Below are 13,576 nucleotides of genomic sequence, written 5' to 3' on the forward strand. Positions count from 1 at the left end.
AGCAGGCCATTTTGGATAAGCTTGTCCCTCCTCTTTGGGGATGGCTGTGATTGGGCACTCACTGAGACCCTGCTTCTTAAGGTCCGTGCTGTGTGCTCCCTTCCCACCCCATTCTCAGCCATGCTTGTGTATGGGTTGCTGCTGTCAGCCAGCTTTCCCTCTCCCACACACCTTCCTCCATAGAGGATGAGGTCAAAGGCTCGTCTCTGTCAGCTTTCAGATTCACACTTCAACACTCCACACACACTCTCCGGGCACTTTCTGTCCAGATTCTCCTTTTCCAAGAGCATGAAGGGGCTTTCTGTAAGATAGGCATTTGCACATGAAATTGCAAGACTTTGCTTTAAAACTAAGAAGAATCATTTGTTTTTAAGACTACTATACTTGTTACAGTTTTGAAAAACAGTTCCTCTGGCCCATTAGACGACTAGACTTGATACGTTGGTCTGGTACCTGTGAGAGTGTCTTCACACTTCCACATTAGCTCACAGGGGATTCTGGGACTCTTTTTTTTTTCTCACAGAGGATGTGAACTTGGGGTTGATTCATTATGTGTTGCATGAGGAGAAGATCCAGAAACTAATGGACAGTTTTCAGTTTCTGGTGAAAGACAGTAAACCCAATGTGGTCAACGACAATGTCTTCCATATCCAGTGGTCTCTCATCAGCTTCAAATATACCAGGTACAATTTTTATTGTGTACTGTGTATTGAGAAATAAATTGAGCAAGTAGAGGAAATTAGGATGAAATACTACAGAAGGCAGGTCCATTATGGTTGATGATAATGGTAGTGACGGTGGTGGTGGTGATGGTAGTGATGATGTCGAGGTGGGGTTGGTGGTGGTTGTGAGGCTAGTGATAACAATCATTAAAATAATTGCATGACATATTTATTGGATGGTATAATGTACATGCCAGGTATGGTGCTATATTCTCAACATAATTCATCTTATTTGCTGGCAACTTGCAATTATGAGATTCTCTTCCTGTCTCCACAGTAGCAAAGCAGTAGAGACAAGAAGAGGCTAAGTCCCTTGCCCTTGGTCATGTAGCTCACAAGCAGTAAGATAAGATGTTAAACCTAGTAATCTTTTTAAAAGTAATTTATTTATTTTTATTTTATGAGCATTGATTGGTGTTTTGCCTGCTTGTATGCCTGTGTGAGGGTGTCAGATCCCCTGGAACTGGAGTTACAGACAGTTGTGAGCTGCCATGTGGGTGCTGGGAATTGAACTTGGATCCTCTGGAAGAGCAGCCAATGTTTTAAACACTGAGCCATCTCTCCAACCCCAAACCCAGTAATCTTAAACATCCTCCTTCAATGCTTCTCTTGAATACTTTTGCTTCCATCTTCAAGTTATAGAAGATAATCCCATAGAATTTGTAGGAAAAAAAACATAGAAAAGAGACCTTCAGGTTGTGTTTTTCCAAGATTTCTCTGAATTTCATAGAACTGTCCATCACATATGTGGATTATGATGTTTCCCTCATCTATTGGAGAGTTATTGAGGGAACCCAGAAGAGTTACCATTTGATAATGGTGCTGGACACATATAGTGCTGATTTTCTAAGTTAAACTAGGGTTATTATAGCTAGGGTTATTATTCTACAGTGAACTGTTTTTTGACTAGCATTTCAGAGTCACTATTCTAAGACATCAATTTCTTGACAGTTCTGGTGTGGGTAGGTCAACTGAACTTGCTTCCAGGAGCCCCAGACATAACTTCCCCACTCTTGGACGTACTCAGAATAATCAGATCCAACTGTAAAACATGTAATGTTTTGCGATTTGCTTTTAGTTACCCAATTGCATCACCTCCAAAGTTAAACAAGCTGAGTACAAGGCATCCCTTTTTGTTGGCAAGGCTGATGGACTGAGCTGCACGGTGGACTGACAGCGGGGTCCACTCTCTCAAAGGCGTTTTGCCTGGAACACTCAAGTCAATGAGACACACAACAGGCTGAATGGCTGCCCTCATTGATGAAATCGGGGGCCTTGGTCACTGCTGTTTTCCTGTGGCTTTTCCAAACCGGCTCACTGTTTGAATTAAGATCTTGAGAGGAACTAGCCCCTTCACACATCCAGTACAAATCCCAGTGTGAGGCTGAGACCCCTGCTCAGATTCTCACATTGTAAAACTCTGTCAGGAAATCTTTGCCCTCTGGGCTCAAGCTCAGACACCACCGCTGCTCAGTTGCACGCATCCTGCAGATCTGGCTCAGTGAGTTCCTACTGGAGTCGTCCCTAACAACCTTCCACACAGCTTCATAATGAAGGACTCCCTGGCCTCTTCTCCCTACTCTGCCCACTTGGGAGAGGCTGTTTGTCACACACACACACCCATGCTCTGAATTCTGAAGTTTGTAGTTCCTGTTATAAATGTTCTGGTGACTCTAGTCTCCTCCGCCGTGAGTAAGTGGCATTCTTCAATACCAGTATCCTTGTTCACAGGGGCTGGGACTGCCCCTGGTAAGCATGTTCTCTCCATTTATATACCTTTTTGAAGGCACTAAATTGCCTGTCCTCTGAAATGCCTGACTCCTGTGACTGAATAGCACAGATAAGCACTGAGTGAGTGGTCTCTTCGTGGCCCCGAGACAGATTTCCAGAGCCTGATTTTTGTGTGCCCCTAGCTATAACGTCAGTGAGAAGGCGGGGTCTGTCAGTGTCACAGTGCAGAGGACCGGGAACCTGAACCAGTATGCCATCGTCCTGTGTCGTACCGAACAAGGCACAGCCAGCTCCAGCTCCAGGGTCAGCTCTCATCCTGGACAGCAGGACTACGTGGAGTACGCTGGCCAGGTAGGTGTGGCAAGGACCACTCGTCCCTCAGCATGGGACTGTGGTGGTACCCATCTTCTTACCCATCTCCCTTCCCACGGCACCGTGTTCTTCAGCCTGGCTGCCAGGCCTTAAATGTCATCTGGTTCTAGGTGTTTACATTTTGCTTCATGACATGACCTCATCAAGGTATTATGTCTTCACTCAGTCCTTGGTGTCCTCCCTTATCCCCTCCCTTCCTGGAGGTATGGAAGAGAGTATATAAACAAACCACTTAGAGAGTTCTTGGGATAGACTAGGTGAGAGATGATAGGCTCGGGGGGCTTCCAATAGTAAGACTGACAGGATTGAGCCATGGATCGCAGAGAGGACCAGGAGGCAGGCGAGGATGACACTGCCCCTTGCTGTGAGAGGATGACCAGGAAGAGCAAGCTTGACAAAGTTTAGTGCTGGGTTTTTTGTCTTAGGCATGTTGACTGTGAGTTGCCTTAACTCTGGGCTACAGAGGACTTTGCAAGTCATCTCTTTTACCTTCAGGGTGGTAATGAGGAAGAAAAGGGAGAGTGAGGAGTGGGGTGGGGGGGTGGATATGTGGTACAGGTCAATGGGGAATGCGTCCCTAGTGTGAATTAGGGGTAGAGGTGGATAATTAGCTCCTTTTCTCCCATAGGATGCAGTGCTTAATGGGTATTTACTCCATTTTTCAAGCCAACTTCATTTTAGAAGTTAAATCTCTGCGAAGCAAAGTGGGCTGTGTCCTTTCATGAAGTTCCGGCATCATGAATGGAAGGCTTTTATGTCAATAGGGACATAGAAAAGACCAGAGAAGATAAGGAGTTTTCAGCAAAGGGATGTCACATTTTTCATGAAAAGACAAAGGTCTGTCAGTGTGTTCCAGATCTTAAACAGAAATCTAATGAGTGTTTTGTTTTCCTGGGGGCATTCTGAAATACAGAGATTAGCAATAAGTCGGTTTGATCAGTTGATTAGGTATGCACTAGTGATTTTGACTGATTTAAATTATACGTTTTTCAGAGTTGGGTGTCCTGAGAGGCTTCTGACTAGTTCTTATTTTTAACTGCCTCAGTTTATGCAAACAACAGGCCAGATCCATTTCCCACTCTTCCAGTTTGGACAAGTGTCTATCTCTGGTTCTGTTTAAAGTGTTTATCACTTTATTAATTTCCTCTCTGTCTCTCTGTCTCTCTGTCTCTGTCTCTGTCTCTGTGTGTGTGTGTGTGTGTGCACGTGTGTCTCTGTCTCTCTCTGTCTGTCTCTCTCTGTCTCTGTCTCTCTGTCTCTTCTACTCCCTTCTCTTTTTCATTCATTCATCCTTTTTTTTTAGACAAGGGTCTAACCAGGACAATTTTTGTTACATTTACAGTTATGTGCACACAAAATAAGTTCTCTCTATTGTACCTGCCATTCACTCATACCCCTAGCCCATTTTCTACAAAATATTAGTCTAGCATGTTAAGTGATGTTTTATGAACTCAAACTCAATTATTTAGTACAAGTTTCTATTGTTAATTTTTAATTAGATACATAATATAGTCATGGCAGTGGTGATATATCTGTGTAGTGTTTTAAAATATCTCAACACTTTCATCATATGGTTTTCTTTAGTCTTCCTAGTGTAGAGAAATATTATGAATTAATATCTGATGTTTATAAACTTTCATATCTTTATCTATTTGGTGGGGCAATCAGTACCTAAAACTCAAACTTCATACTCTAAAATTGGAGCTCTTTCCTGCTAAGCTTGCCCCCAGTTAGAAAGAGCACTGAGCAACTAAATGATAATTGTTAATAAAAGAACACAAATAGAAGCCGGGTGGTGGTGGTACACACCTTTAATCCCAGCACTTGGGAGGCAGAGGCAGGCAGATCTCCATGAGGTCGAGGACAGCCTGGTCTACAGAATGAGTTCCAGGACAGGCTCTAAATGCTACACAGAGAAACCCTGTCTCAAAAAAAAAAAAAGAAGAAGAAGAAGAAGAGGAAGAAGAACACAAATAAATGCCACCTATTTGCCTAGTCACCAGGGGTAAGATAACTCTTTACCTCCGTGTTCTTATACAATAAATGAGCCCCAGTTGCACATGGAGAACAGGGAGAGGTGTCTGAGGGTTGTGGGCTGGACCACGGGAAACTGTCCATAGAAGAACTCAAAGGTATCGTGCGGTTCTTTGCCGCATCAAGTCGGGTGATCTTTTCTCACAATCCTCCCGAGGAACTGAACCGAGGAAGGCGCAGTTCAACTCCTTCTGTTTATTTCTGGCAGGTGCAGTTTGATGAACGAGAGGACACCAAGTCCTGTACCATCGTCATCAATGATGACGACGTGTTTGAGAATACTGAAAGTTTCACTGTGGAACTCAGCATGCCAGCCTATGCCCTGCTGGGAGAGTTCACCCAGGCGAAGGTCATTATCAATGACACCGAGGATGAACCCACCCTGGAGTTTGATAAGAAGATCTACCGGGTCAACGAGAGCGCTGGGTTTCTGTTTGCACCTATTGAAAGAAAAGGTCTGTTGTTGCCACCGGTGACAAGGAGCTGTGATAATAACTAACGTCTATCGGGCCTCTTCTGTGTGCCGAGTGCTCAGGTTTCATATTAACTCCTGTGTTATTTTTGTATATATTAACCTACTCAACCCCCAGAACAGCTGTAATGTAGAGTCCACCTGTATAGAGCATTAGCAGCAGCCCCCCCCTTCTCAGCGCATGTAGTTAGAGCTCCGTTTGTTTTTAAAGGCTATGTAAAGACTAGTTATATTTCATCTTGCATTATTTATTAACTTAGTCTTTTTAATCAATCACCCATTCCATAAAATATTTACCAACTGTGGTCAAGGAGAGAGGTTGTATTTTTGCAAATCTCAGGTTTCAGAAGGCAGAAGATATACTTAAAGATTTCCCTACCCAGATGTTAAGTATAATGTTCAGATAAAAAAAATATACCCCCTTTGGGAAATAAAGGGCAAGTTTCGAAGGCTGGACATTGAAAACAAAGATTTTTATGGGTTTATGATTGTGCAGTTCCGACCTTTTAAAACACATAGGGATGAAATCCCCTTTCAAGACCACAGGAATGCAAATGATGAGGTCGGGTTTCAGTGTTGAATCTGCTGACTGGGTATTAGGGAGATAAACACTGTGGGTAGCACAAAAACCTTAGTAAATGCCACTTGGAAAACAGGCAAGCCCTACTGATTGCTCTGGGCCACCTGACCACTGCAGGCTGTCACCCAGGGATGTGACAGCACTAATGAGTGCAGCCGTTTGTATTTTTATATTGTTTTGTATTGTTTCATCTTTCCTTTTTTTTTTTAAACAAGCTTGTTTCTCTCGGGGAATTAAAGTGCAGAAGTTTCTCCAGAGAGGCAGTGAACTGTTCTCATCTCACTTCCTTCAGGACACAATTACTTTGCTACTTAAAGTACCAAATCTGCCTCTTATCTTTCCACCCGCTGTGGTCTTAGATGGTGGGCAATGAGTCTTGTGAATTAACAGAGCACAAAATTTACAGAATAGGAAATCCATTTTAAGTTATTTGGGGAAGTATCTGGGGTATATTAAATCCCCAAGCGGTTTATACCACAGGCTTAATAGAATCTGCAGTTCAGGAAGGTTGCCTGTCAGAGCTTGAGCAGAAATAGTGATGGAATGTGGCCGAGGGAAAAGCTCATTAAGTTACTAGAAATGTAGAAATGTTCAAGTTTGAGGAGCACACATTCACATACTCTGACTTTCTCACCATGTGTGTTGCAGGAGACTCAAGCAGCATTGTGTCTGCCATTTGCTACACAGTCCCGAAATCAGCTATGGGCAGCAGTCTCTATGCTCTGGAATCAGGTTCCGATTTTAAGTCCAGAGGGAGGTCTGCTGAGAGCCGTGTGATATTCGGACCCGGCGTCACCATGTCCACATGTGACGTCATGGTCATTGATGACAGCGAGTATGAAGAGGAAGAGGAGTTTGAGATTGCCCTGGCTGATGCTTCTGACAATGCCCGCATTGGAAGACTGGCAATGGCCAAGGTCCTCATTAGTGGTCCCAATGATGCCTCCACGGTCTCCCTGGGCAACACAGCTTTCACAATCAGTGAGGATGCAGGTAATGGAGAGTCTCTCTGGGTTTCTAGGAACCATCTCCTCATCCTTCATCTCAATACAGGTTCCTGTCTGACAATGTCCTTAGGACATGGAAAATGTCGTTCCTTAGTGGCACTATTGTTGGTCTTGAGTATTACATGTTGCCGGGCATCAAGACCAGCGATGGAAGGTAGTGAAAATAGAGAGTTCTGCCCACTTTGCTTGCTCTTCTGGTTAATGGTAGAGAGGTAACTGGCTTGGAGCAGCATGGTCTTTGTTGCCCAGAGGCTGCTACGATCCTAAGCATTTTGGCTTGTGAAGTGGAGCAATATGAGTCATTGAGGGTGCAGATAGTTAGTACACTGTTAGCTGCTAAAACAGACATCCTCATTTCAGTGTCTTAACACACTGGAGCATTATCATTTATATGTCATCCCTAAGAAGTCAGTGGTCAATCTCTTCTATGTGCTCTTTAAGAGCTGAGGCCCCTTCCATCTGGTGGCTCTTAAGGGTCTCGAAGTCTATCATGTGCCCTGGTAGAGGGAGATAGCAATTGTATTGAAGATCAAGACCTTCTAAATCTTTGAAGAAATTCTGGGGTGTATTGGGAACTAACACTTTTTAAAGATGTTTTTTGTTTGTGTGTGTGTGTGTGTGTGTGTGTGTGTGTGTGTGTGTGTGTGTGTGCATGCACACGCATACACACATGCACACAGTGCATTCACAGATATGCAGGTCCCTCAGAGGCCAGAGATGACATCAGATCCTCTGTGAGAGCAACAGGCTCCCTTAACCACAGAGCCATCTTTCCAGTTCCCAGGACTAGTATTTTTAAAACATACTGGATGCCAGACACATTGTCCTGTGTGCCCTGTGCATTCTAACTCCATCTTCAGTGGATCAGGTAACATCGCATAGAAAAGCAGATTGAAGGCTGGAGGGGTGACCCAGTCTTTAAGAGCATGTGCGGGTCTTACAGAGGACTGGGTTTTGGTCCCAGCACCCACATGGATGCTCCAGTTCCAGGGGATCCAGCACCCTTTTCTGGCCTCCATGGATACCAGTACACACATACATGCAGGCAAAACATTCATACAGTTAAAATAAAAACAAGCAAATAAGTCTCTAAAAAAAAAAACCCCAAAAACTTCATGTAAAAAAAAAAAAAAAGATGATACAGCTAATGTGAGGTATGTTGAGAATGTGGTGTTTGACGGGATTCTTAATCTTAATCCCTATGGTTATTAGAAGAATCGAGTATCTTTAGGATACTACAACTATGGTGAACCCAAAAGAAGAAGCTTGTTCCTAAGATAATAAGCCCATATGGTTTAAGTAATGATGTGTGCACTGCTGGGTAAAGTAGGAAAATCAACCCAGTTGAAACATTTCATTAAGAACGTGCAGCTCCAGGGCCCCTGAGCCCGGTGCTCACTTTTCTAGCTGAGGCTCTCTTCTCAGGGGCTCTTCTCCTTAAATAGGCTTGGTATTTTTGTTTTTTCGGGTTTTTTTTTTTTTTGGTGGCAGGTGATCCTTCAGGGGCATGTGAATCCTGCTCTTCCCAAGGGCTATTTTTTCAGTGCCCACCACCCCCGATGCTCCTGGGAGTCTCCTCTTGACCTCGGTGTCAGGGAAAGGGAACAATTACACCTCTCAGCCATGTTCATGTCCTCAGATGCCCTCTGATATTTTGGCTCGGACATTAAAAATCACTATTACCTTAATCCAGGCACAGTGAAGATTCCAGTTATCCGCCATGGCACTGACCTTTCTACCTTCACCTCTGTGTGGTGTGCAACACGTCCCTCAGACCCAGCTTCTGCCACTCCGGGAGTTGACTATGTTCCTAGCTCAAGGAAGGTGGAATTTGGGCCAGGTATCACTGAACAGGTGAGTCCACAGTAGCCAAAGTACCTCAAAGTCAAAAGTCTCATTGTTGCTAGTGTAGTTTCCTCTGTCCCTCCATCCCTTCGTCCCTCCGTCCCTCTGTCCCTCCGTCCCTCCCTCCGTCCCTCCCTCCCTCCCTCCCTCCTTCCCTCCCTCCCTTCCTTCCTGAATATCGATTCTTCCCTCATACAATAGATCCTGACCACAGCTTCCTTCCCCAGCTCCTCCCAGTTCACCCCTCCCCACCTTCCTTCTCCCCCAGATCCACTCCCCCTCTATCTCCCGACAGACAAAAGAGCAGGCCTCCCTCCAAGAGACAGCAACCAAACACAACAAAACACAACACATTAAGACAAGGCAAAAGCCCTCACACCGAAGCTGGACAAGGTAACGGGAAGGAAAGAGCTCCAGGAGCAGGCAAGGGTCAGAGACACACCGCTCCCACTGTTAGGAGGCCCACAGAACCCCCAAGCGACAAGCACAGAGGACATGGCGCAGACCCATGCAAAGCCATGCTTGTCCCTTCAGTTTCTGTGAGCCCACATGAGTCCTGTTCTCCAGGAGTCCTCTATCCCCCTGACTCCTAAAATCTTTCCTCACCCCCCTCCCTGGAGCTCCACGAGGAGGGACCCAATGCAGACCTCCACTTAAGACTCTTTCCGCATAATGTCACTAGTGCAGTTTCCGGCTGCTTTTGAAGAGTCTCTTCAAAACAGTAAAAGCCCTTTACAACATTTCAGTCCTTACTTTCTTCGGAAATGTATACAAACAGAAGCTGGCAATACCGCCCTCACCTCTAAAAATTATGACCTGAGTTTGATCCCGGTACCCACATGGTAGAAGGAAAAACCATCACCTGAACATTGTCCTCTGACCTTCACACTTGTGCCGTAGTACGCTTGCACATGCGTGTGTGTGCACACACGCACACACACAATAAATAAATGTAAAAGATATATGAAAAACATATGCAAATGAACACAAATTCATGAAAGGATCTTCTTTACCATCAAATCTCCAACAATGCCATCTTAGAATAGAAACTGTAAGAATGTGATAATGAGATTATCATTATGAATTTCAATAAAAAAAAATAAACTCGCTTTGTGAGCACAGAGAAGATGCCAGCGATGGGTGCCGCGCCTTCTCTGAAGTTTGCTTTGCTCTCTCCTCCAGTTCTGCACCTTGACTATCTTGGATGACACGCAGTACCCAGTCATTGAAGGGCTGGAGACCTTTGTGGTTTTCCTCAGCTCAGCACAAGGAGCTGAACTGACCAAACCCTCTCAGGCTGTCATTGCGATTAATGACACGTTCCAAGACGGTAAGAGGCTGGGAATGCCTGCTGCTGGCTTAAAGTGTATTTCTGTGTTTTCTTAACTCCTGTGCACGTCACGTTGTATCTCATTCATACTTTCATTCATGAAATCTGTATGTGTGTATATGTGTTATACATATATCCGTGTACAAACGCTTGCATGTACGCTTGCATAGACATGGAGGAGACAACCGCTCATGCCAGTCCTCTGCCGGGCTCAGAGAGATGTGTAAGCATTAGGCCTTATGTTCAAGAAGTTCGGTATCTGGTGTGGCAGGTTTTACAAAGGAGTCCTCAGGTCTGATAGGAATTTGTTCATGGATGACAAAGGAAAGCCTGTTGCAAATGAGAGGTAAGTATAGACACGTGAGAAATATTGAAGGATGCATATTTGGGGAACTGGAATGCTGACGTCTGCTCGGAACAGGACAGCAGGTAAGTAGAGGCATGAACAGGAAGTTGCAGTGAGTCAGGTCCTGTGGGGCCTCGTGTCTTGGCCAGAGGGCTTTGCAAGGGGAGCGATATGTGGGTATGAGCAGGAGCGGTGCAAGGTTGTTTTTTTTTTTTTAGGAAACTAATATTGGCAGTAGTGGAAATGGTCTACACCAGTGAGTAGAAGCAGTATATGACCAAAATGCAGTCACCACAGAAGACATAATGGGCGTAAGTGAGGCTGAACCCGAGAGCTGCTTCTCAGGAAGAAGTGAAGGAAATTAGCATTTTTAGAACATCTGGATCCATATGTGGGTCCAGAGGTTGGAGATCAAGTCATAGTCTCCAAGTGAGGCAAGAGGACTGTCATCAGCAGCCCCAGTGGCTGACGACAGAGTCAGGGTTAAAAAAATTCCCTAAAATAGGAAGAGACAAGCCACAGGATAATGCTTATGTTTTTATTCATCTTTAGATAATCGTGTATATGGTAGTAAAAGCTACAAATGGCAAAAGACATGCTGTGAAAATTTAATCTTCCTTATGTCCCTCCCTCTCAATTATCTAGACCCCATCACTGGAAGCAATCATTTTGTATGCATTGTTCATGAGAAATGTGTGTGTATGTGTTTATATGTGTGTATATGTGTATTTATGTACATATATATTTACATATATATGTAACAATTCATTAAGGTATAATTTAGTAAGTTTAAAAAGATGCACTAGGAGAAGAAAGAGTCTTACAAACTCTGAAAACAGTGATACACATGTCACCAGGATGAAGAGGTTGAGCAGTCCCACACCCTACTCCCATCACTCATGCCCTTGGCAGGCAGTCTCTCCCCCAACTGAAGCCCTAGCAACCACGTATCTGCTTTGTGTCCCTGAGGTTTTGCTTTCCTCAGCATGTCAGAGATGAATTCTGTAATCCGCCACACAGTAGATGTTATTGCATGTTCATTTATTCTTGGTATGTCTATAATTTTTCATATGAACCGGTCAAACTCCAGTAACACTTACCATCTTCACTGCACTCTGGGAACTCGATTTCCCCCAACATTTTATTGGTAGGTGTTAGAGTTGCAGTCTTAGGAATTTGATATACAAAAAATGTTTCTGATCTATGAGGAAGGCTACCACGTGTGTTTTATGTCAAGAATTTACCCCAGAAAAGAAATCCCCAAACTTACCTTAGTGATCGGTTGTAGTCAACAGGATTTTCTCATGGTGGTCACCCCTCTTTCTTGTGATCAATAGTTTTTGTTGAGGCCCTTTACTGCACACACTTTTGGGTATAGAGACTTTACACACATTATATCTGTCCTTCATGGCAGCCATTCACATGTGACACTGAGATCTGAATAGTTTGTGTAAGACCCTGTGAAGAGATGGATGATGGAGCCAGAGGCAAAGCTCAGCTCTATTCCATTCTGTTCCACCTGGTTCCGTGTCCTGCCTTGCTGACTTTCCCCCATGCAGCTGGAGCTGGCATCCGCCCTCTAGGTGGCAATGTCTGCTGTGACTTGGAGAACCTTATGAAGTCAGCTTTTACCTTCCAAATGCAATCACTCACCTTTCTGGGGGCAGTTGCTCACATTTCTGATGTAATCTTGGGTACTTTTATCTTTTTTTTTTTCCACTGTGCTGAATTCAGAACCCTAAATAAGGAATTCATCTCAGAAGGTTTTCTTGTTTTTATTTACCTCTTCTGAAATTAGACTCTAATGTGCATATGAGTATTACTGGCAGACAAGAAAGATCTCGTAGCCACTGACATCAATTATTCCTGTGTGTACAACTGAGTAGAGCTTACTCATTAACTCCAAAGAATCAGAGGTGGGATTTCTGTTAACTCTCCAACATAACCATTGCCTGAAAGGAGGCCACCACATACCAGGCATTGTTACTGTATTCACTTTGTCAATGACCAGAAAGATGAGCAGAATAATAGGGTCTATGGAATATTTTATGTCCCTGAATATGGTACTCAATATTGTATCAGTAACAGAGAACAGAGTCCTGTGTTTTATTTCCAGATCTAAGGCTTATGTAAATAAGTATGTCGGTCATGTACAACAAATGTGCTAAGAATGCTGCTCAATGATAAATGCGTTATACCCACTGCAAGCCCACATGCCTTCAGCGAATAACCTCCTTTGCATCTATGCACCCTATCAGAAAGAGAAGGTCCCTGAAATCCTGGAAAATCACCCCCCTGGCCACTGCTGCCTCTTCCTAGGACTGCACTGCTCTGAAAAGCACTTGACAGATGGCATCAATATGTATGAGTCCTAAACACAAAACGTGACCTACACCACCAGCAGTGTGCACAGCCTGTTTGTTCTGCATTCACCTTGCTGTCCTGCGTTGTCTTGTGCAGCCTCCTGGTGGTGGGGGCTTTCTTAAAGACAGGGATTTTTTTTTTCTGTGCACACAGTCAGAAGTGTCCATCCCTCCAACCCCCAACAGATAGATAGAAGTGACAGTGACTATCTTGTCACAGGTGGGGAGAGAAGAGTGTTTACAGCTCTGGAGGAATCTGGGGTTGGTTAATGCATGAGAAAATATTACCACTTTAGCCCTTAACTTTCTCACTTGGCTTGGAGCTTGCCAGGCCGGCCACAAAACCCATCTGAAGCTTTCGACACAGGCCAAGAGCAGCACAGCCCCCTTGCTTGCTCTGTCCTCCCTGTGACAACAGACCTCCGTTGGTGTCAAGCACTTTGCACCGGATGACAGGCCCCTCCTACACTGTTAAGACACAGTCACTGATTGCCACTTAGGCTTCGTATTGTTTGAGGAGGCATCCTCTGTCTGCGTGGTCATCATTGATACCCGGTAGACTCCATTCTGACAGGATGGGTTTATCCTTGCTCCATCCAACCCTTCGAAGCCAGAGTCAATTGAAGGCAAACAGAACTTTCTGGATATGGACTTGCAGAGTGGCGAGCTGTTCCCAGCAACCCTTTCTTTTAGTTTTGAGGGGCCTCATGCAGAAGGCAGCCAAGAAGAGAGTGATGGTAGCATGAGGGTTGCGTATCTACAGCTCTGAACACG

The 13,576-nt window shown here is 44.5% G+C and overlaps 1 protein-coding gene across 1 annotated transcript in view; it reads left to right on the top strand.

Annotated features, from left to right (window-relative positions):
* Window positions 1-13,576, top strand: part of Fras1 (Fraser extracellular matrix complex subunit 1) — a 337,326-nt gene that overhangs the window by 283,967 nt on the left and 39,783 nt on the right. Inside the window, exons 52-57 of the mRNA XM_037208856.1 lie at window positions 524-683; window positions 2,636-2,804; window positions 5,068-5,314; window positions 6,560-6,904; window positions 8,612-8,772; window positions 9,946-10,093. Coding sequence (XP_037064751.1) covers window positions 524-683; window positions 2,636-2,804; window positions 5,068-5,314; window positions 6,560-6,904; window positions 8,612-8,772; window positions 9,946-10,093 — 1,230 coding nt within the window. The remainder of the gene's footprint in view (window positions 1-523; window positions 684-2,635; window positions 2,805-5,067; window positions 5,315-6,559; window positions 6,905-8,611; window positions 8,773-9,945; window positions 10,094-13,576) is intronic.

The sequence above is a fragment of the Peromyscus leucopus genome, chromosome 10 (genome assembly GCF_004664715.2).
Source record: "Peromyscus leucopus breed LL Stock chromosome 10, UCI_PerLeu_2.1, whole genome shotgun sequence".
Classification (NCBI taxonomy): domain Eukaryota; kingdom Metazoa; phylum Chordata; class Mammalia; order Rodentia; family Cricetidae; genus Peromyscus; species Peromyscus leucopus.